Here is a 24,259-nt window from a genome sequence, read left to right as displayed (position 1 = left end):
AGAACCCTGGCAGCAGGGTCAGGTGTCGCAAGGGAGTGAAAGACAGCCCCTCATGCAGTTGCCGCTCGTTTGTGTTTACATGCATGGGTGGTAGATGAAGCGAGGGGACTCCAGTAGCCTCTGAGCAAGTTGCAAGTGAAACCAATGTCCAAAAGGAAGGTAAATAGCGATGTAGTGTGTGAATATTAGCTAAAGTGAGTACAGTTGGTAGAAGTCATTATATTATCTAGATTATTGATTAAACTATAGTTAATTAGAGCAAGCAGTGAACTAAAACAGCCCAAGAAGAAACAGTCAGAATAATGTAGCTGTCAGAAGCAGCGTCAAGAGCCAGAAGGTGAGGCGGTGAGGGACAGCCTTCAATGGAGTCGCCATCTGTCCACGCTTGTGCAGGTGGGGACAGCGATGAAGCTACAGGACTGCTAAGCCCCCTTATCTTGTCACCCCCGGTGTTGTGATATACTTAATTGCAAAACCGGCTCTGGGTGGAAAGGAACAGTGAAACCGGAGTTTTAGTCGGCGGTAGGGTGCAGGCATTCATAGGCTCTATAACATCTAGCCGAACCCATGTGAGTCCAACACTCCTCCACCACGTGGGGGTACATAAATGGTATTTCTCCACAACATCGATTAAAAAAAAAAAAAAAATATATATATATATATATATATATACTTAAATATATAAAAAAATGGTAGGCGACATTTAATTTAAATAGGCATACAATTTTTCAAATTCTAAAAAAAAGTTCATAGCCATCAATAGTCAATAGTCATCAAGCCAATGGTTTTTTTAATGGACCCTTTTACTCACCTAGTACAATAGGAATGTGTGCACACCTTGCAGAGCTTGTTCAAGTAAGAACTGAGGCAAGCAACTTTGGATCTTCGTAATGACATTAAGCTAAAATACTACGTATCAGGTAAGAACTTTTGTATTGCACTACTGAGAGGTTTCCATTCTTAAAAGAGTAGCTTGCAGGACAGAATCATTTTTCAGTTACCATATATCTTTGCGAATCATTTTTGACAATAAATATTATAATATTAAAATGTATCAAATAATATCAAAGTATCAAAATGTGTCAGAAGACATAAAATATAGATCTCAACTCGCTGATGAGCATCCTGTTGAGTGTTTACGAACAGAATATCATCATACTGATCTAATAATTATGAGGCACTGGTCAATGAAATGGAATGTCAAATATCACATTGATTTTTAGATTGATATTATTTATATAAATACATATATATATATTTAATATAATATGAACTTTGTAAACATTCATTTAGCGCAAAAATTTAAACAATAGTTTTTATGAATTTTAATAGTAAAAATTAAAGATAGAAACAGATATCAATTTGTGCATATGTAAACATAAAATTGCTTTGATAAGATATGTAGTACCTGCTCTGCCAGTATTTCAGAATATATTGATATAATAAAATTCAAGTTTTTCCCCCATCTCTTTATGGGGATTTGATTAAGATAAAATACTATTAGAAAGTATCTTAGCTATCAAAGTTGAATTAAATTATGTGAAGAAATCTATTTACAAGTTTTCAACAATGGCCTTTTTTTATGTTTTTAGCTTAACATTATTTTATAAATAAATATTACTTTTCCGACAAATATGGCTAGAACAGCTATATTGAAAGGTGAAGTAAAATGATCATGTCAAAGATAGGGTATTGGGTTTTTTTCTGTAAATTTGTACGTTTTAGGGTCAAAAAACACAATATATGTATGTATCGTACAACTTATTCTAAAGTCAAGGCGTTTTAAAATTTTTAATAAAAATACACAGGTTTTTTAATATTTTTTTTTTTTTTTATCGCATTCTGTGAAATAGACAATTATTTTTTAAAACATTATGTTTTTTAGTCAAGTAACCAGAGGCTGGTAAAGCCAATCACATCGTACATACAATAAGAGTGGCAGTAGCTGTATTTGTTGGGCTGCCATGCCATATACTGCCTGCACTTTTGATATTCACATGAAGATTACACACACACACACACACTCACACACACCAAAAATCAAGTAGAGGTAAGAAAAATTCTAAAAATAATAAATTACATTTAACTCAATTTGAACCTTTAAACTCAAAATTTAACAGAATTCTTTCTTAGTGCTCACTTACATTGTAAGAAAGACATGTATACAAATTTCCTTAATTTCAAATTAATCTTCATCAGGTATTTTTAGAAGTTTTTTATAAATGACTCTCATGCTATTTTATAATTATACATATATTTGGATACAGTTTTTAATATTCTTTCACAATTACTTCTAATATACTCTTAACTTAATGAACATCTTAGTAACAATGTCTTAAACTTGTAGTATTCATTTGTTATGTATTAATAATAGGAAGTCTAAAAAGTAATGAATGTTTTGCACACTATATAGTTTAATGTCCTAAATCTCAGGGTATATGAGTTGCAGTGAGTCAGGCCGAATGTTATTTGACAGCTGGCAGTTGAAGCTACTAGATGTGCAAAAAATGTTGCAATTCTTATACTTGGACGTAAGGTATTGTGCTATGAAAATCAGTGGATGTTCAGCAAAACTGATGAGATCTTACAATTTTATTTCGATAAAGATGCAAATGCTGCGCAGAACCGTGAAGAAACTTGTGCTGTTTATGGGCAAGATATGTCATCAAACACAACAGCCAAAAGATTGTTCAGTCACTTTTGTTTTGGAAATTGTTATGTCCAAGATGCTCCTTGCAGTCGAAGACCAACAACAAAATCACAGAAAAAGTGAGTGATATTCTGGTAAAAGTCTAGCCATGCGAGCCTTCATGACATTGTCAGTGGCCTAACACCCATCACCAAACACTGTTAGTCCAATCAGAGAAAGCTGGTTACAAAAAGAAGCTTGACATTTGAGTACCACATGATCTGACTGAGAAAACTTTACTCAATTAAATTTCTATTTGTGAATCTCTACTGAAACGTAATAAAACTGAGCCATTTCTGAAGCCAGATGATCATCAGTGATGAAAAGTGGATAACCTAAGAACACAATGGTGAAAAAGATTGTGACTGAAGCAAGGAGAAACTCCATAGTCTGTGACAAAGCCCACACTGATGGCCAGGAAGATTATGTTGTGTTAGGTGTAACTGGAAGGCCATCGTGTCTCACAGTCTGGTGCTACCAAGCAGTATGATAGACTCAAACCTGTACTGTTGGCATTTAGTGTGACTGCACTTATCAATAAAAAAAAAAACGGCCAGAATTAGTAAATAGAAAGGATGTCATACACCATACTGATAACCGCCAGAAAGCGACATCTTTAACAACCTATCAACAATTGCAAGAACTTGACTGGGAGATTTTGATGCGTCCATCATATGGCCTGGACCTAGCACCGTTAGCATAGCACTTGTTTCAGTCTCTGCAATAATTCCCTGAATGGTGTTAAATTAGTTTCAAAAAAGGCCTTTGAAAACCTTGTAACTCAATTTTAAGAATGGAAAACTTAGAAGTTCTATAGTGTAGGATTTATGGTGTTGACAGAAAAATGGAAGAAGGTTATCAAAAAATATGGTCCAGGTAGTCTCAAAATGTAATTTTTCAAAAACAATAAATGTATTCTACATTTTGGATTCCAAAGGCTCAGTACTTTTTAGACAACCGGAAATAAAGAAAATACGAATTATGTAATATGCAAGTTATTTCAAAGCTTTATTAACAGAATGTACATATATAACATAAATGGTTCCAAATGATCTTGTTTATAAACTAATTAGTTTAGAGTAGTATATACAATAATGTAAAAAGAAAAAACTAGCCACAAACTGCAAAGATCCTATAACAGAGACAATTTATACCACTTTGTAACCTAATTTGACTTTTCAGTAAAACTTTCTAGATAAAAATTACAAATGAAATTTTCTAACCCGTATGAATAGAGATGTCTTTTTAAACTATCCCTGTGACAAAATGTTTTCTTACAAAAATTACAAGTAAATTTCTTCTCACCATTATGAACAGAGAGATGTGTTTTTTAATTAGAGCTTTCATTAAAAGTTTTTTTACAAAACTTTCTCATTTGTATTAGTAGAGATATGTGTTTTTAACTTACTGCGTCGAATAAACGTTTTTTTAGAAAAATTATATTTTAAGTTTTTTTTTACAACATGAATAGATAAGTGTGACTATAATATAGATCTCCGAGTGAAAGACTCCTGACAAAGAACACATGTGTGAATAGGAAGATGAAAAGATATAACATTCCTTTCTTTAACACGTTTTTCTGTAATTTGCAAGCACTTTTTTTAAAAGAAAAACTGTTAAAATCATCATATTCTTCATCGATGACATTATCACAAATGCAATTATATTTTAATTTATTGCAAACCACACAATTTGATGTCTGTAAACTACTTTCAGTAATTCTTTCCTCCACATCATCGATAATTTCTTCAATAAGATAAAAAAAAAAAATTTAACTGTTAAGTTAAAAATCTATCGGAATTGACAAATCTACAAATTGACAACTTTATACTTTAATATTAAATATCTTATGTTCATATTTAAGGAAGCACAATATATTTGTTTCAAAGTAGCAAAAATAGAAATTTCATTAGTACAAACAGTTAAAATATAAGGAACAAAATTTAACAATCCCCAAACTACATGCTACATAGCATACAAACTAAAACTGGTCTGACAACAGACAATTTTATAATGGCAAATAAAAAAAAAAATTACTGTAGTTTAGTTTTGTTAATATTAACTGAAAATAGAAACCTGGCAATAAGTGTAAATATTTTCCAAACTCATCCCCAGATAAAGTCATTACATTTGTTCTTAAAAAATCAAACAAGAGTAATAAGATCGGTTTATCATTTTTATTAGATTTTCATCCGCTGGAAGAACTGAATGAAATGAAAAATAAGAGAAAATAGGTTTAGTACTGGATGGGTGAATCAAGTTAATAATGAAAGAGTCATATACTGAAGATCCAAAATTATATTAATTGATCATGAAAATGGGGCGTGAAATGTTAGAAGTCAAAAAGGTTGGTAAGTTAGAAAACTAAAGAGGGAAATGGATAGGATAAATGTAGATGTAGTAGGAATTAGCGAGGTTCGATGGGAAGAGGAAAAACGACGTCTGGTCTGGTGATTTTAGAATAATTAACTCAGCTTCAAATAATCGGCAGGCAGGAGTAGGTTTCGTAATGAACAAGAAGATAGGGAAGAGAGTAGAGTATTTCAAAATGCAAAGCGATAGAATCATTGTAATAAGGATAAAATCAAAACTTAAACCGACAACGATTGTTAATGTCTATATGCCTACAAGCGCCCATGATGATGATGTAGTGTATATGAAGAAAGGAAAAGGCAAGGAAGGAAATATAGTTGGTGAATACGGGCTGGGCAAAAGGAATGAAAGAGGGGACTGACTTATAGAGTTTTGCACAAAGTATAATTTAGTAATTGCCAACATTCAGTTTAAAAATCATAGTAGAAGAAAATACATATGGAAAAAGCCAGACGATACTGCAAGGTATCAGATAGAATCTATCATGGTTAAGCAAAGATTTAAAAATCAACTCGCTAACTGCAAAACTTACCCTGGAGCAGACATTGATAACGACCATAATTTAGTGATAATGAAATGTAGATTGGGGTTTAAAAGCCTGAAGAAAAGGTGTCAGATGATTCGGTGGAATTTAGAGAAGGTTGAGGAAGAGGAGGTAAAGAATTTTTGAAAAGGACATCGCAAGAGGTGTCAGTAAAAAATATAAGGCAGGAAATGTAGAATAATGGGTAACCTTGAATAGGAAATTCTTAAATCAGCAGAAGCTGAACTTAGGTGGAAAAAGAGAACTGGTAAAAATCCTTGGGTTTTAGACGATATATTGCAACTGATGGATGAACGTAGAAAATATAAGAATGCTAGTGATGAAGAAAGTAAAAGGAACTATCGACAATTAAGAAATACAACAAACAGTAAGTGCAAACTAGCGAAAGAAGAGTGGATTAAACAAACGTGTTCAGAAGTGGAAAGAGAAACGAACATGGTAAAATAGATGGAGCATACAGGAAAGTTAAGGAAAATTTTAAGTACAGAAAAGTTAAGTACAAAAATTAAAATCCAATAATGTGTTAAACAAAGATGGTACACAGATTTATAATACCAAAGGTAAAGTTGATAGGCGAGTGGAATATATCGAAGAGTTATACAGCGGAAAATGGTGTTATGGATTATACAAACTGGTGTGTAATATTTATGAAAAAGGGGAATTTCCGTCAGACTTCAAAAAAAGTGTTATAGTCATGATACCAAAGAAAGCAGGGGCAGATAAATGTGAAGAATACAGAACAATTAGTTTAACTAGTCATGCATCAAAAATCTTAATTAGAATTCTATACAGAAGAATTGAGAGGAGAGTGGAAGAAGTGTTAGGAGAAGACCAATTTGGTTTCAGGAAAAGTATAGAGACAAGGGAACCAATTTTAGGATGAAAGAAGTAGAGGATGAAAGGGGAGAAACAATACTGAGATCTGAATTTAAGAAAGCATTAAAAGATTTGAATAGCACAAAGGCTACTGGAATAGGCTATTTACCTGTAGAATTACTGCGCAGTGCAGGTGAGGAAGCGATTGATAGATTATACAAACTGGTGTGTAATATTTATGCAAAAGGGGAAGTTCCGTCAGACTTCAAAAAAAGTGTTATAGTCATGATACCAAAGAAACCAGGAGCAGATAAATGTGAAGAATACAGAACAATTAGCTTAACTGGTTATGCACCAAAAATCTTAACAAGAATTCTGTACAGAAGAATTGAGAGGAGAGTGGAAGAAGTGTTAGAAGACCAGTTGGTTTCAGGAAAAGTATAGGGACAAGTGACGTAATTTTAGGCTTCAGATTACTAGTAGAAGAAGATTAAAGAAAAATAAACCAACATACTTGGAATTTATAGACCTAAAAAAGCCATTCGATAATGTAGACTGGAATAAAATGTTCCGCAATTTAAAAAATTAGGGTTCAAATACAGATAGAAGAATGACTGCTAACATTTACAGGAACCAAACAGCAACAATGATAATGGAAGAACATAAGAAATAAGCTTTAATAAGAAAGGGAGTCAGACAAGGATGTTCCCTATCCCCGTTACTTTTTAATCTTTACATAAAACTAGCAATTAATGATGTTAAAGAACAATTTAGATCCGGAGTAGCAGTACAAGGTGAAAATATAAAGATGCTATGATTTGTTGATGATATAGTAATTCTAGCTCAGAATAAAAAGGATTTAGAAGAAACAATGAACGGCACGGATGAAGTCCTATGCAAGAACTACCACAAGAAAATAAACAACAAAACGAAAGAAATGAAATGTAGTAGAAATAACGAAGATGGACCACTGAATGTGAAAATAGGAGGAGAAAAGATTATGGAGGTAGAAGAATTTTGTTATTTGGAAAGTAGAATTACAAAGATTGACAAAGCAGGAGCGACATAAAATGCCGAATAGCACAGGCGAAACGTGCCTTCAGTCAGAAATATAATTTGTTTACATTAAAAATTGATATAAATTACAGGAAAAGATTTTTTATAGTATACATTTGGAGTGTTGCTTTATATGGAAGTGAGAAAAAAGATTAGAAGCTTTTGAAATGGGGTGCTATAGGAGAATGTTAAAAATCAAATGGGTGGATAAAGTGACAAATGAAGAGGTGTTGCGGCAAATAGATGAAGAAAGAAGAATTTGGAAAAATATAGCTAAAAGAAGAGACAGACTTATAGGCCTCATATTAAGACAACCTGGAATAGTCGCTTTAATATTGGACGTACAGGTAGAAGGAAAAAATTGTGTAGGCAGACAACATTTGGAATATGTAAAACAAATTGTTAGGGATGTAGGATGTAGGGGGTATACTGAAATGAAACTACTAGCACTACAAAGGGAAACTTGGAGAGCTACATCAGACCAGTCAAGTGACTAAAGACAAAAAAAAAGTGAACATCACTTCGAGTTAATTGTGGATTTGTTGTAGTATCAAAGCTACAGTTCATTGTGTCAAGGTTTGGGAAAAACTCTTGCACAATTTTGGCCAGACAATGTGATAAAACACATCTGTAAATGTGTGATAAAATGTGATAAAACGCATCATAAAATGCATCTTAGCATGTAATTTAACACCTGAGATCCAAATTCAATACCACATCATTTAGAAAAAATTAGTAGATTATGAAGTTACTTATTTTTCTTCAACAATCAATATTGATCAAATTTCGAGTAATGATGAAAGGATCTCTTTATAAATAAATTATATAAATTTCTTTGCTAAGATCTCTAAAATTGGTTAAGAGGGCAAATCAATCACTACGTTGATTGCGTTTTAAAGAAGGAGAGAATTTTTTTCACCCTTACAACTCACACAAAGAACTCACGCATTTTTTCACAGCTATTTTAGTGACAAAATTTTGAGTAACATGATTAGCATCTTTGTAGACAAAATATTCAGAAGTTATCACATTCTTTAAATTAAATTCATTGCTACCATCTAACTTGAAAATATACCATTCTAAAGCGCGAGCTCTAACAGGAAGTTCATAATCCAGTGTATTCGAAAAGTATCTACACACCTACATAAAAATGATTATAGGTTGAGGGATTTTATTCTGTGTTAATATGAATAATGTTTTCTACAAAGGTTTGTAATTCTGTATTGAATGCAGTTAGCTTCCATGACCCGATCAGGATGTTGTGACAAGAATATGTGTCAACTAAAGAAGATACGACTCTTTCTTGTCACTGTTTGTTCATTGTATTTAAATGATTGAGGCTGTCTTTCCATGTGCACACTGAACAGTGAATATTTCTCATTTAATACATCTTCATAAGCATAATGGGTATATACAGACAATGAAAGATTAGTATTTTATTAGATTTCCAGGTACACTGGTTCCTAATCGATATGGCGTAAGAACACTAATCGAAGACTTTGGGGAGATTGGATCAGTAAAGAAATATGAGTGAAGTGGTAGACCATAAGTACTCGATGAAGACGTATCGACTACTATGTGATGTAGTCTTAACAAATCCGTGCAAAAGTTAGCTTAACAGAAAAACAGCTGCAACAAGGCAATTTGTAATAAGCTCAGTCTTGTCCCATATAAAGCGATTCAAAGGTTATTGGCCAGAGACTGTGCAAAGAGAATTCAATACTGGGAATGGTTTCAACAGTTTCTAGTGGATGTTTGTGAGCTGCCAACTATTTAAGCACAAATTTAATTTATACTACCATTTAAATATGAATTCAATTCTCTGTGAAAAGAAACTCTAAGAAATTAACTTTGTTTTGAGAAAGCTGATACTTTGCTAAAAAATAGTAGCATTTCAATATATTCTACTAATTTTCAGATTTATATCATGCAATAGTCATATTTCTATTGAATAATCATTTTATTATAATTACAGATTATAATTTAATACACATGAAAAAAAGATTCCAATCAATGAGTACTGAAAAACCCTAGAGAAATGGCATAAAACCACATTAAAAAATTCCAAGGAACCCTCAGAAAACTCATAAATACCACGCTAAAAACTATACAAGAAGTACAGATTTTGGAATAGTAGGCTCATGGCTGTTACCAAAGACCAATAGGAATGGTATTAATAAGTACAATATTTCTTACGTTTATTGATTTTATGGATTTTTCACAGCAATAATGCAACATCCTGTCTGTTGGGAGGTAAACAAACAATTTTTTCTGGCTGTGCCACATTTACAGTATCATAAGAGACACAATGAAGTAGTTTCTCTGAGGACAATAATGTTCTTTATAAAACTGGTTTCTGTGAAAAGATTATAAATTTACTTGCAAGAATATATCAGCTGCATTTCAGTAGGTTTGTTATGTGATGAGAAACAGCATATTTTGACACTATAAAGATAGAAACAAGAAACCTCATATAAAATCTCACTCGGAATGGTTATTCTTTATCAAAAGCCACGAGTTTTCGTAGCTTTTGGAGTGACGTGCGACTTCTCAATCCTACAAATACTGTTTTATCATTTCACATACACTTTGGTATCACTTTTTTTAAGCTTTTAATCAAAATAACTAATTATTAGATATTATTTAGAATGCTAAATATTAGGTAAACCATCAAACAGTAAATGAAAATATCTTACTTGTCTAGATGTTGTCAGTTTATCATCTATCATAGCAACAGGAGCAATCAAATGTACTGTTCGCTCTGTTTCATGCTTGATTTCTTGTTTAATACTGGAAGATAATGGATCTTCATCAAAAAATGAACTATCAGTTTGTGCATCCATACTCTGCAGCAAAATATAAAGTAATAATAATAATAATTTATTATCTTTATATAATTAACATCTATTAATAATATATCTATTTTTCTTACAATTATAAAATAAATTGATTTTCATAGAAATAACTCATCCGTGTGAGTACATCTACAATAATATTCAACTGGAATTTGCAGTATATAATCACACATGATAGTGCAAGAAAAGGGAAATATTGGAGGCATTGGCATTAAATTAATAGATCAATAGAAAAATGTTTGCACAATCTAAATTGTTTGATAAAAGATACAGGTTGCTGGTGCAAATATAAAGAAGCACATCAACCTTGTTTGGAAACAAAAATTGCAGTGACATAGAATAAGGATTATTGAAACCTATAACAAAGTTTCTTGTAACTGAACATGCTTCATAAAGGCAAGGATAGCTTTGTACTCTTTTAAACATTTATATAAACAATGTTAAATGTGGGTATAAAATGAATTAGTCACCTTTGTTTAAGGCATGAGTCATCTGCTCACTGTATTTTATTTGTTACGTATTGTTGTACAAAATTTATCTACCATAGAATGTTAGATGCAATTTGTTAAACAAAGCTATTTAACCCCCTATACTCCACTAATAAATGTTTTTTACACTATAAATGAAAATATCTCTTGTTAGACATGAATGCTCAATAATATGTGGGCTAAAAACAGTAAATAAAAATATCTTTACGAACAGAAAAATTGAAAAGTCTTACAATAACTAGCTTTTATGTTTTTCACTTAAGCCAAAATAAAGAAGAAAATAGGTTACTTGTTTAAAAATTGTCAATTTATCATCATCAGTCTTGGCAAGATGTACAAACAAATATTCTTGTTGCCCAGTTTCATGCATGTCTTCTTTTTTAATGGGCAAGGATAATGGATTTTCTTCCAAAACTGAATCATTAGTTGGTGCATCCATACTCTGCAAAAAAAATATAAAAATATATTAATATCCTACTACAAAAGTGTGACTTAAAATAAGCATGTTAAATGAAATATTACTGAAATGTAACATCTGATGAAGTCAAGAGCTTGGAACTACATATATTGTTAAAGATAATTTAAGATATGTTATGTGTAAAACTGGGTTTTAAAGCACTAAAATGCATCAGTTATGTATGGAAATGATTTGCTATACATATAATTTATATTTATAACTAAGACAACATGAAAACCAGAGTTTTATGGTATAACTGAATTTCTAAATCTCCAAAAAATCTTTATGAGTAGGCAATAACAGTAGAGGTGATGGTTTTTTATTACCTATATTGATACAATTTTTTGCAAAAGAAAACCTAAATATAGACTATATGCTATGTATATAGACTATATGCTATGTATATAGACTATGATGCTAAATTAAACAAGGATTATTGCATGTTTTTAAAGTACTAGTGGAAGTCAATTCAGTTGTATTAAAAACAAAAATTTAATTTTTAGACAATCAAAAAATTGTCAGAAGAAAAACATAATTAATGAGTTAAGAAGCCAGTAACATAAAATAAGGATATAAAACATGAACTATTAGAAGAACGCGAGTCAAAAGTGAGTGTCCTAACCTGACCCTAGTTATAACTTTGTCACATTAGACATGAAAACTTGTAAAACTGCAGACTCTCATATGCCATTATCAACCAAACCAACCATTAATAAACACATTACAGATTTTTTGCATGAAATATTCAGGAGCAGCATTCGATTAACTTAACATCTAAATTTATTACAGTGTTTCTGGTAAAGCCAGACTGCATTAATTTTCTGTGGTACAAAGAAGCCATTGTGGAAAAGTTAAAAATTTAACATAAAAATATGAGATTATCTCTTCTTATAGAAAGTTTATGAGAACCTTCTACAACTACCTTTTACATAATTGAACAATCACAAGTACATCAAATTTAATCAAAAATATAATTTATATGTAGGATATGATTTCAACTGAAAAAACACAAGCACATCGAAATCTGCCTATTTCCATAAATATGTTTAATGCTTTAATTATACTTGTTTGAGAATACTTCAAATTATTTCGCCTACAGAATAATTCTAAATATCTCTCTCTTGGTGTTCACGACTAATTTCCCGTTTGCTAATGCTCTGACTCCGTTCCGGGTGAGCTTCCGTAATTTCACAAAAAGTAACATAGCGATTTCTTACCTTCTGGGTATCCAAATATGATTAATTATTAAATCTGTTATTATAAAGTTTACTATATTATATTTAGTTATATTAATATACTTACGACACGTAAATAATACATACATCTTTCACTCTGTAAAAATAATTTTAATGACTACCAAACACCACACAGATCACAGAATAGATTTCATATATATATATATATATATATATATATATATATATATAACCGAGGGTGTAAACAGTGACAGCACATGGTAGGAATGCATATCAGTTATACTACTGTGCTATTGGGGTGTTCGTAATCATACACCACAGTTATCATACAGGTCGGTTATCACTCGGACCCATTATTTCACAAAAAAATAACTAAACTTTTCTTACCTTCTTTTTTTCTAATATATTCAATATTAAATAGGTTACTACGTCTAGGTTACTAGGTTAATTACTACGTCATTTTTAGTTTTTGTTGTATCGCATCAATTCGATTTATCGATGTATGTAGATTATCGATGTAACTTTTGGAGCCAGTCAATAAAATCTGTTTTCAGTATTCTATTCAATTTTCACTTTTGTCTTTGTTATTTATGTTTTAATTAATAAATATTTTTCTACAATTTGAATACGCGCGTCTTTAATTAAATAGAGACATAAAACGTTGCTACGAGGAGTAATATTTGTGTACAAAAAAAGTAAAAAAAAAAGCTTATTGTTTTTACACGTTCAAACATATTTGAGTCAAACTATCGACATTAAAGACATGAATAAAAGTTTAATTGAATAACACTTAATAATTTGAATAATATTTATTTTATACTGTTAAAAATGATTGAAATATTCGTCATATAAAACAAGTTCATAGAATATATTTTGAGTATGTTTGTTCCATTAATTCTTCGGATGACGATTTAATAGGCAGGAAGGTTACCGGCGGCTTGTGAAAGCATATATATGATACAAACAATTTTATTTTATGATAGTCTATTTTATCAAAAATTTTGTTTTGTTTATGAATATGAACAACAATATTCACTGTTTGAAATATCCGTCTTAAAAAACCGTGTATATAATTATACATTTAAATATATATTTTAATGTTTGTGTGGGGGGAAGATAGCATGATTTGTAAGGTCCTCCCTGTAATCTCATGCAAACTAACAGTAACAGCTCGCCTCCTTAATAACATGTTGAACTACAGAATGTTCCAAGTTATCATGGGATCCGATATAAGCTCACCCAGGAAACTCAAGAACGACCTGCCACAAGGATCGGTACTTGTGCCTCTCATTTCAGCTTCTGTGTTGCAGACATGCCAGAGACAAGATCTAAAATGCATGGCTACGCCGATGACTGGGTGCTAACAACAAAATATAGATTGTTTGACGAGTCGGAGAAGGTCCTGATGGCTGACCTGGAGAAACTGGAAAAGTACTTCCGGAGATTGCGCCTCCAACCAAATGCTAGTAAAATAGAAGTGTCACGCTTCCCCATCGGCTTAAAAAGCCGATGACTGGGTGCTAACAACAAAATGTAGATCATTTGAGGAGTCACAGGAGGTCCTGATGGCTGACCAGGAGAAAACGGGACCACAGAGCAGACTAACGAAATCCCATGTAATACTAAAAAGCGCCGGGTTTTGACTTGCCACATAAGACTTGGTCAACGCTAAACAGAGTACAAACTCAGCATGGTAGATGCGCCTATTTCCTGTATAAATGGGGTAAAACACCGACACCACTTTGTGAGTGTGATGAAAATTACACTGTTAAACACATTACAGAAGTTTGCTCTAGGACAACTTATGAAGGGAATCCTGAAGATTTCCTGATGACAATTCCAGAATCAGTAGCTTATATTAATTTGTTGAATGTTTGTTTGTAATTTTTTACTGTAATTGGTGTTGCATGTTGGAGCCATACACTAAATAAATAAATTAATATATATTTATTCCTCCTCTATGAATCATGAGACCTTGCCGTTGGTGAGGGGGCTTGAGTGCTCAGTGATATAGATTAGCTGGACCGAAGGTGCAACCATATCGGAGAGGTATCTGCTGAGAGCCAGACTAAGGAATGATTCCTGAAAGAGGGCAGCAGCTCTTTCAGTAGTTGTTAGGGGTGGGAGTAAGGATGACTTAAACGGCCATATCAACATCACTCAGTACTCTGAGTACTGCGCAGCTGAAAGCAATGGAAAACTACAGCTGCTTTTTTTCCAAGAAAATGTGGATCTCTGCATTTTCATATAGCAATGATGGAGGCGCCTTCCTGGGTAAAATATTCCGGAGGTCAACTAGTCCCCCGTTCGGATCTCTGGGTGGGGACTACTAAGGAAGGGGTCATCAGAAAATTATAAAATAACATTCTACAAGTCGGAGCGTGGAATGTTAGAAGTTTAAAAAAGGTTGGTAGGCTAGAAAATTTAAAAAGGGAAATGGATAGGATAAATGTGGGTGTAGTAGGAAGTAGTGAGGTTCGGTGGGAAGAGGAAGGAGACTTTTGGTTAGGTGATTTTAGAATAATTAACTCAGCTTCAAATAATGGGCTGGCAGGAGTAGGTTTCATAATGAACAAGAAGATAGGGAAGAGAGTAGAATATTTCAAAATGCATAGCGATACTCATTGTAATACAATTGTCATTGTAATACGGATAAAATCAAAACCTAAACCGACAATGATTCTTAACGTCTATATGCCTACAAGCGCCCATGATGATGGTGAGGTAGAGTGTGTATACGAAGAGATTGATGAAGCAATTAAACACATAAAAGGAGATGAAAATTTAATAATAGTTGGAGATTGGAATGCAAGCATTGGAAAAGGCAAGGAAGGAAATATAGTGGGTGAATACGGGCTGGGCAAAAGAAATGAAAGAGGGGACCGACTTATAGAGTTTTGCACAAAGTATAATTTAGTAATTGCCAACACCCAATTTAAAAATCATAATAGAAGAATATACACTTGGAAAAAGCCAGGCGATACTGCAAGGTATCAGATAGATTATATCATGGTTAAGCAAAGATTTAGAAATCAACTCGTGGACTGCAAAACTTACCCTGGAGCAGACATTGATAGCGACCATAATCTGGTGATAATGAAATTTAAATTGGGATTTAAAAACCTGAAGAAAAGGTGTCAGATGAATCGGTGGAATTTAGAGAAGCTTAAGGAAGAGGAGGTAAAGAAGATTTTTGAGGAGGACATCGCAAGAGGTTTGAGTAAAAAAGATAAGGTAGAAAATGTAGAAGAAGAATGGGAGAATGTTAAAAAGAAAATTCTTAAATCAGTAGAAGTGAACTTAGGCGGAATAAAGAGAACTGGTAGAAAACCTTGGGTTTCGGACGATATATTGCAGCTGATGGATGAACGTAGAAAATATAAGAATGCTAGTGATGAAGAAAGTAAAAGGAACTAACGACAATTAAGAAATGCTATATACAGGAAGTGCAAACTAGGGAAAGAAGATTGGATTAAAGAAAAGTGTTCAGAAGTGGAAAGAGAAATGAACATTGGTAAAATAGACAGAGCATACAGGAAAGTTAAGGTAAATTTTGGGGTACATAAATTAAAATCTTAAAATGTGTTAAACAAAGATGGTACACCAATATATAATACGAAAAGGAAAGTTTACGAAAAGGAAAGATGGGTGGAATATATTGAAGAGTTATACAGAGGAAATGAATTAGAAAATGATGTTATAGAGGAAGAAGAGGAAGTTGAGGAGGATGAAATGGGAGAAACAATACTGAGATCTGAAGTTAAGAGAGCATTAAAAGATTTAAATGGCAGAAAAGCTCCTGGAATAGACGGAATACCTGTAGAATTCCTACGCAGTGCAGGTGAGGAAGCGATTGATAGATTATACAACTGGTGTGTAATATTTATGAAAAAGGGGAAGTTCCGTCAGACTTCAAAAAGAGTGTTATAGTCATGATACCAAAGAAAGCAGGGGCAGATAAATGTGAAGAAAACAGAACAATTAGTTTAACTAGTCATGCATCTAAAATCTTAACTAGAATTCTATACAGTAGAATTGAGAGGAGAGTGGAAGAAGTGTTAGGAGAGGACAGATTTGGTTTCAGGAAAAGTATAGGGACAAGGGATGCAATTTTAGGCCTCAGATTAATAGTAGAAGAAAGATTAAAGAAAAAGAAACCAACATACTTGGGATTTATAGACCTAGAAAAGCCATTCGATAACGTAGACTGGAATAAAATGTTCAGCATTTAAAAAAAATTAGGGTTCAAATACAGAGATAGAAGAACAATTGCTAACAATTGCTAGGTATTTTATTTAATTTTTAAGATAAAAAACCATTGAAATCACTAGTTCTGCCCCGTAATCAATGTCCAAAAAATTTCAGTATGACCTGTTTCACCGGGGTTGCTGAAGTCTGAGTGAAATCTGTTATTAGCCGTTACTCACAAACGAAGCATTTTAGGGCATACAAGTAGTACGGAAATGGGTGTACGGTCGCCTTTTTCCAAGATGGCGGCTGTCCGCCATCTTGGATTCCAATATGGCGGCTGTCCGCCATCTTGAAACGTCACTACTGACGTCATTAATTCAAGATGGCGGTGGTCGGCCATCTTGGATTGGCGACCGTACCCCGTCAGTGTTGCCAACATGATTTATTTTTTGTCGACAGTGAGTCAGTGTTGCCAACTTGATTTAATTTGTGTTTGTATTGTTATATATTGAAGTAATATTTCAAAGGTTGGTATCACTGTTGTTTGGCGGTCGGTTTGAATTAAATGAATAATATTTAAAGTGAAAAAAAATTCTGTCGGCTAGAGGATTCGAACCCGGTCATGACGGGACGCGACCGACTGACGCCTTAAACCAATCGGCTGCGGTGACTCCCTGATGTAATGAGTGAAAAATGTTCTACGTAAGCTGTGAATTTTAACGTAACATCAGTCTGTACACACACACACACAATCACACATGCACACACACGCGCACACACATACATATATACACACAAGTGAATATAGACGTACCTCGAGGATGATCCTGGTCGTCCAGGCGATGGCGTCGGGAGGCGTTACAGGTTCTCGTCGTAGATCGTGCACCGGGAGGCGGTGGCGGTAATGTCTGCTACGACACACACACACAAACACACACACACATACATATACACACAAGTGAATATAGACGTACCTCGAGGATGATCCTGGTCGTCCAGGCGATGGCGTCGGGAGGCGTTACCGCGACGGAGAGAGGTTCTCGTCGTGGATCGTGCACCGGGAGGCGGTGGCGGCTGTGTTTGCGAGCGTGCGTCAGCGGAGTGACGCAGACGTGTTTACCGTGCGAGATGCGGCGCTCGACTGAAGAATTGTGGGACCGACGTGGTCTGAAGTTGTCCGATTGACCAATCGCAGCGTTGGAATTCGAATCGGCGCATGCGCACTAGCCGTTAGTGCGTACGTGCGAACTCGAACGTCGTCTCTAATAAGAGCGGATGCGATAAGGAAAATGTTTTTTTTAATAATTATCGGATCACTAATACAAAAGTGACTTGAGTTGTTGTAACTGGTTAAATCCGGTTGTGTCTGGATCTGTAAAAGGAAAAAAAAGTTATGAAATGAATTTATGTGTTGGAACACTCTCCTCACCATTCGCAGGTGTAATTCGACAACAGATGGTGAATCTGACGTCGGGTTACACCGCAGGCCTTGGAACCTTCATCCAGTAATGCCAATCGACTAAATTTTATTTCTAAAAAATAGTTTTACATTACTGTATGGGGGTTTAGAGTGTTGTTGCATTTCCACACCACCCCAGAGGTAGCAACCGCGGTGCGTTGAGATTTTTTTTTTAGAGTGATATCTCTCCCCAGTAGGCCTACAAAACACTCGACTATATATATATCTTAAGAAACGTCTTCATGATACTTCTTTACAAGAAAGAACATCTATGTTAAACAAAAAAAAAATCCCAAGATAACTCTAATTTATGTTGTAGTCCTTAAAAGGACTTATTTAAACATCGTAGAAATTAAAAAAATCGTTGACGGTTTTCTTTATACTCTTCTTTGCGTTTCGTATTCTTGTATAAAATAAAATAAAGAGAAGCGATGTGACGTCCTTTCATATATCGATTGGTTTTAACGTAATCGAATTCTGAATTTTCATTTGTGTCGTACGCCACCAACAGCGGTTGGGTATCATCGTCACAACCATCGGCAGAACAATCTACCTCATCACGACCTCTGAAGAAAAGTCCTCCGTCCGTCGCTACATTAGCTGTTACTCTTCTTCTTTCGTTTGCAGCAAACACGTTTACAGCGAGTACGTTATTTTTTCGATGCGACGTATTGAGATTTTTTAACACGGACGCATTCAACTTCATATTCGACGAACGATTTAATTTGAACGCCTTTACGTTACCGTCGTCACCGTAGAATCCAGAAAACAGTACTTCTTTGCTGTGAATAAGTGCGATAGCTTGTTCACCGCATTCAAATTCACAATAATATTTTTGTCCATATCCAAAATCATCATCATTGAAAACCACTCTTATGGTCAAGTTATCACCGTTTTTATCAAAATCATAATCAGATAAATCGACAATATATACGTAACTGTGTTTTAATTTAAAACACATAGTCGTCAGTTGTTGGTCACCAACGCGCACGCGTACATCTTCTTCACTAAACTGAATCATGTTTACAACTCGAACGTTTCTCAACGAATAAACTGCTTCACTCAGTTACACTGTATTTATAAGCTCCTCCCCACCACCACAACTACCACACCCTGCTATCAACGAATCAGAATGTCACAACCTCCCCTCCACAATTCGAAAAAAATTCATCTGATAGGTATGGTGATATCCTGACAAGTGCATTTTGTATGATTTGAAGCTACAATTTTTCAATTTATTGTTAAACACTCTCCTCACCATTTGCAACAAAATCCGATAGTAGATAAATCTATTACCAGATCGTGTCGCGGGCCTTGGAACCACTACATTCAATAAACGTAACTAAATATCGTTTTCTATCTTGTTTACTTTAAAAGAAAACATTTTTAAAAAAAACAATAATTAGTTACAAATTTATTGATGGGGGTTTAAAGTGTTTTTTGTTTTGTGTATGTATGTGTAATTTTGTGTTGTTTGTTTAATGTGTTGTCCTGAAAAGGACAGTTTGAATAGCTACCTGGTATTACTCGAATACCACATCGAAGGCTTTTCCGATGCGTCCTTTGAAGACGAGTTTCAGCTTCATTTCAGTTATTGTGTCAAATTCGTCCTCTTTCAATGTTTCCGCAAACCGTCTCGGCAAGTAAACGTTAAATGGTTGTTCTTCCTCACCTTCACGTAAGCGACATAATATGCTCTTCCCATAACGTGTAGCGATTTTCCTTAACCATACAACCTCGTACGGTTTCCCAATCGTAAGATCACCAACGCTCTTCGTCTCTAGGTTGGTTGCAACAAGTCGCTTATTCAAATGATGAAGAAAATCTTTTCTGTTACCGTCAGTCATGATGATGTTATTTCTTCAAACGTTAGCTTTAGAATGAGACTAGAGCGATTACAAATGGCTATTTATACCCACACATCTGCTTATCAACATCCGCAATCGGTATTCCAAGAATCGACAATTAATATTTATTTTAATTGCTTAACAACATCTGGTTGAGCCAATTATTTTTTCTTATCAAAGCCATAAATTATTTTTATTTTAAGTTCTTATCTACTAATCACATCCGGTCGAGCCAATTATTTCTTATCAAAGCTATAAATAATTTTTTTATTGTTATCATCACGATAATTAATTCCACGAATTGAACCAATTATTTTTTTTTATCAAAGCCATAAATTATTTTTTATTTTAAATCGCCAATTATTTTTTCTTATCAAAGCCATAAATTATTTTTATTTTAAGTTCTTATCTACTAATCACATCCAGTCGAGCCAATTATTTCTTATCAACGCTATAAATAATTTTTTATTGTTATCGTCATTATAATTAATTCCGCGAATTGAACCAATTATTTTTTTTTATCAAAGCCATAAATTATTCTTATCAATATTTATTTTAATTGCTTAACAACATCTGGTTGAGCCAATTATTTTTCTTATCAAAGCCATAAATTATTTTTATTTCTTATCATCGCTATAAATATTTTTTTTATTGTTATCGTCACGATAAATAATCCCACGTGCCAATTAAAAATTATATTTTCCTTATAAACCAGTAATCACAAATAAACAAACATTTACCACCACCAAAAAAAAAAAAAAATACATTTGTTTGAGTTGCGTTTCCACACCACCCAAGAGGTAGCAACTGCAGCGCGTTGAGATTTTTTTATGCGAGTGATATCTCTCCCCAATAGGCCTACAAACACTCGTGCAAAATTTTACAAACTGATTTTTATATCCTCGTTGAACTCGTCAACGTCACCGTTGGCGAGTTTTTTCTTTCCATAATAAGTTAATTTCATCGAATGATTTTTTACAACGTTCAATTCATCGTCGGTAAATCTGTTTGTATACGTCTTTGGTAATAAGGTTTGAAAGCTGTCCGGTTCATCCGATTCGCTGTCGAACAATATTACGCAAATACGGAGTTCGCCGTATTGAGTAAAAATCTTTCTCATTTCCAACAGTACGTAGCTCACACCGATATCAAGATCGGTCAACCTCCTGAACGGTATCTTCTTTAGAAAACAATATTCATCGTTGAAAACGTTAATAAATGCTACGGTGTCCATCTTAACATTCGCAGTGCTCACACTCGAATGGCAATTGCAAGTGTGATTTACCTTCTTACCCCCTATTTCAACTACAATTTTGCAAAACAACCGATAGAGTTCGTTACGATCGATAACTGTACAGGCGAACGGACTTTCCCATAACACTTCGTATTTATTTGCACGTACCATAGCGTGCATTCTTTTCACGTTTTCAATAATCAATTCGCACGAACATAAGTATTCTGGTAGACCACGACCGCAGTAGTCGAATTTCTTACAATCGAAAGCATGTATTTCATCATTAACATCGTAGTGGATGGTAAGCATCATAAAACAATATTTGCAAATATACGATGCAATAAACCTCAATTCGTTTACCGAATCGCTAAACGTTTTCATCGCTGCTATATCGGGTCGTCACTATAGTGAATATAATGTCTACACAATCCGTCTACAGTATCTATTTTTAAACTGTCTAAATATTCTTGTAAACCGTCGTGAAGTTCAGCGTAAGTAGCGTCGTAATTGAAAACCACTCTAACCGTATTGAAACGGTGTATGTCTGCGGTAATACTTGTTGCGTGAGGAAACGCAGCAATTGTAAGTTTCATAAGATGACGCAACGTTCTTACGCGACGATTTGGAAAAAATCTAATCGTCCACACCGATGCGGCTATGTCAACGTCCATCGCTAAACTGCGGATGGAATTACACATCGGAAGGTTTTTCAAGGGGAAAAAATAGGTTTACTATAAAACACTCTCCTCACCGTTTGTAACACAATTGATAGTGGATAAATCCAATATCATATCGTGTCACGGGCCTTGGAACCACTACATTCAATAAATGTAAATAAATATCGTTTTTTTTAAAATTAAAAAAACAATAATTAGTTACAATTTATTGTATGGGGGTTTAAAGTGTTTTTTGTTTTGTCTACGCGTGTAATTTTGTGTTGTTTGTGTAATGTGTTGTTGTCCTGAAAAGGACAGTTTGGGAAAGACGGTGAGGTGACTAGTTGAAATAGATTTTTATATAGCCAGTCACCGCTTGTCTACACATCCCACATGGAAGGTTGTGTTGTATTAAATACCGTACACAATCTATGCAGAATGTGTGACCACACGGTAGTATCGTTGCTCCTACACGTCCAATCAGACATATTTTACATCGCAGTGTACTGGTCAAATCTTCATCCCGTATAACACCTCGTTCTACTGCACATTTCACATTTCTTAATGCCTCACTAAGCGATTCTAAAAAGGGTACATCTGCACCCTTCACACTTGAGATACTACGCACCAAGTTTCTAATACTGGTAACCACTCTTGCTTTAGCAAGTTCGAATGATGTCGATGTTCTCTCACCCATGTTCGTCTGATGTGCAGCTGTGTTGTGAAATGAATGATGTAGTGAGCAGAGCGACAAATATATATACCTTATCAGTGCTATGGACCCTGTACTTCCTGTTATTTCCCGCTTGTTATTTTAAATTTAAAAAAAACGGTTACGTTTCCACACCACCCACGAGGTAGCAACCGTGGCGCGTTGAGATTTTTTTTTTACATGAGTGAAATCTCTCCCCAATAGGCCTACTGTAAAACACTCGAATCTTTTTTTATATTTTTTTTAATTTTTTTTTAATTTTTTTTTTATTTTTTATTTTTTTCATCAACATCTTGCAGCAGACTGAGCTCTACAGCGGTATTCGACGTGGAACAACATATTCAAACGAAAGCGGTACGTTTTCCTTGATGCAGTTTTGACAACGAGTTGAGTGGTGATGCACATCCATCCTTTCGTTACACCAACAACATTTTACACACAATTCGTTGAAGGAATAGTAATAACCATTTTTTGCCAATTCCTCTTTGTTTTCCGCGTTTGTGTTCGCAAACGATCGCAATCGATCGGCTTCTCTCACCAGATCCAACGGCTTTTTACACATCTTCAACCACTCCATGTAGAAACAACCGGTTTGTAACGCACATTTTCCACTCTCCTTGTGCGTGTGGTACGGACAATTTACGATATAATTTGAATTAGGTTTCGGTGCGCCGTCCGGTATCTGACGAACATCGTTATGAAACCGTCGCAAAAATTCCACTTTCTCCAACCCTTTGGTGTGTATTGTGGCAAACTGCGAACATAACGCCTTCATGATATCGTCGTTGTATACGACTTCGCCGTAATTCCAATCGATTTTGTGAAAATTCCTCTCCAACCATCCGACCATCCGTTTGTATTTAGATGTCAACTCAGACTTTGGGTACGGTGATCGAAAGTGAAGAATCATATAGTTTCCATCACCAACAACAGCAAGTTCTTTAACTATAAACTCACCTCGTTTGCCGGGAAAGCCGTGATACTCGATAACTCCTTCCATGACGATGGCTCATCCGTGTATGAGGATGGCGATATGTAACCACCAACGATGTCTATGAAATCACAATGTTGGTGGGGGATATCCCTTCGTTCCCCTTATCCGCCTTCTTTTTGTCCTTCTTCTTCTGCTTCTTATTGGTCTTGGTCTTTGTGATCGTGTGTTCAACTGAAGAAGGTTTATCATAAGATTTTTTACGCGGATTTCTCCTTTTGCGGATCTTCGTTGGTTTCGATTTAACCTCCTTCTCAGTCGGTTTCGTAACTTCAGGATGGTGATTGATGTTATGCAAAGAATCGTTCATGAATAGAAACGATTGAACGTCGTCTGGCGAATATACACCACTTCCTTCCATGACGGATGCTCAACAACTACTGATTTGTATGCGTGCAGTCGGATTAAGCCTTTTTATACTTTCAAAGTAGAAGTGGTGGGGGTTACCCCCTCCACATCTTCTTCTTCCTCGTTTAGAGGACCATCATAGTCATCATCACCATGTGCATGTAACGTCATGTTACGTAATGAGATTTTGGTAGCGTTTACCTTTGGTAACACTGTTGTCCTCGCTGAAGGTAATGATGTCGTTACATTCACTATGTTTTTCCTCTTCAATGCGGTTTTGTCGATGTTTACCTTTAGTAATACTGTCGTCTTCGCTGAAGGTAACGATGTAGTGATGTTGCTAACTA

The 24,259-nt window shown here is 34.4% G+C and overlaps 1 protein-coding gene across 4 annotated transcripts in view; it reads right to left on the bottom strand.

Moving 5' to 3' along the window:
- Positions 1–12,952, bottom strand: part of LOC142333678 (uncharacterized) — a 72,213-nt gene extending 59,261 nt beyond the window's left edge. For 3 of the 4 annotated variants that reach the window (XR_012758652.1, XM_075381095.1, XM_075381094.1), the window contains exons 1-3: positions 12,862–12,952; positions 11,111–11,263; positions 10,175–10,324 (exon numbers count right to left, since the gene is read on the bottom strand). Coding sequence is in view for 2 of the 4 variants with exons in the window: in XM_075381095.1 (XP_075237210.1) it covers positions 10,175–10,324; positions 11,111–11,260 (300 nt within the window). In the remaining 2 variants the exon portion in view is untranslated. Of the gene's footprint in view, positions 1–10,174; positions 10,325–11,110; positions 11,264–12,600; positions 12,648–12,861 lie in introns of those variants that run through there. The other variant, XR_012758653.1, reaches the window with a different exon arrangement.
- Between the last annotated feature and the right edge of the window lie 11,307 nt (positions 12,953–24,259).

The sequence above is a fragment of the Lycorma delicatula genome, chromosome 13 (genome assembly GCF_047948215.1).
Source record: "Lycorma delicatula isolate Av1 chromosome 13, ASM4794821v1, whole genome shotgun sequence".
Classification (NCBI taxonomy): Eukaryota; Metazoa; Arthropoda; class Insecta; order Hemiptera; family Fulgoridae; genus Lycorma; species Lycorma delicatula.
Note: the sequence above shows the minus strand (reverse complement) of the source record. Positions and strands in the feature narration are given on the sequence as shown.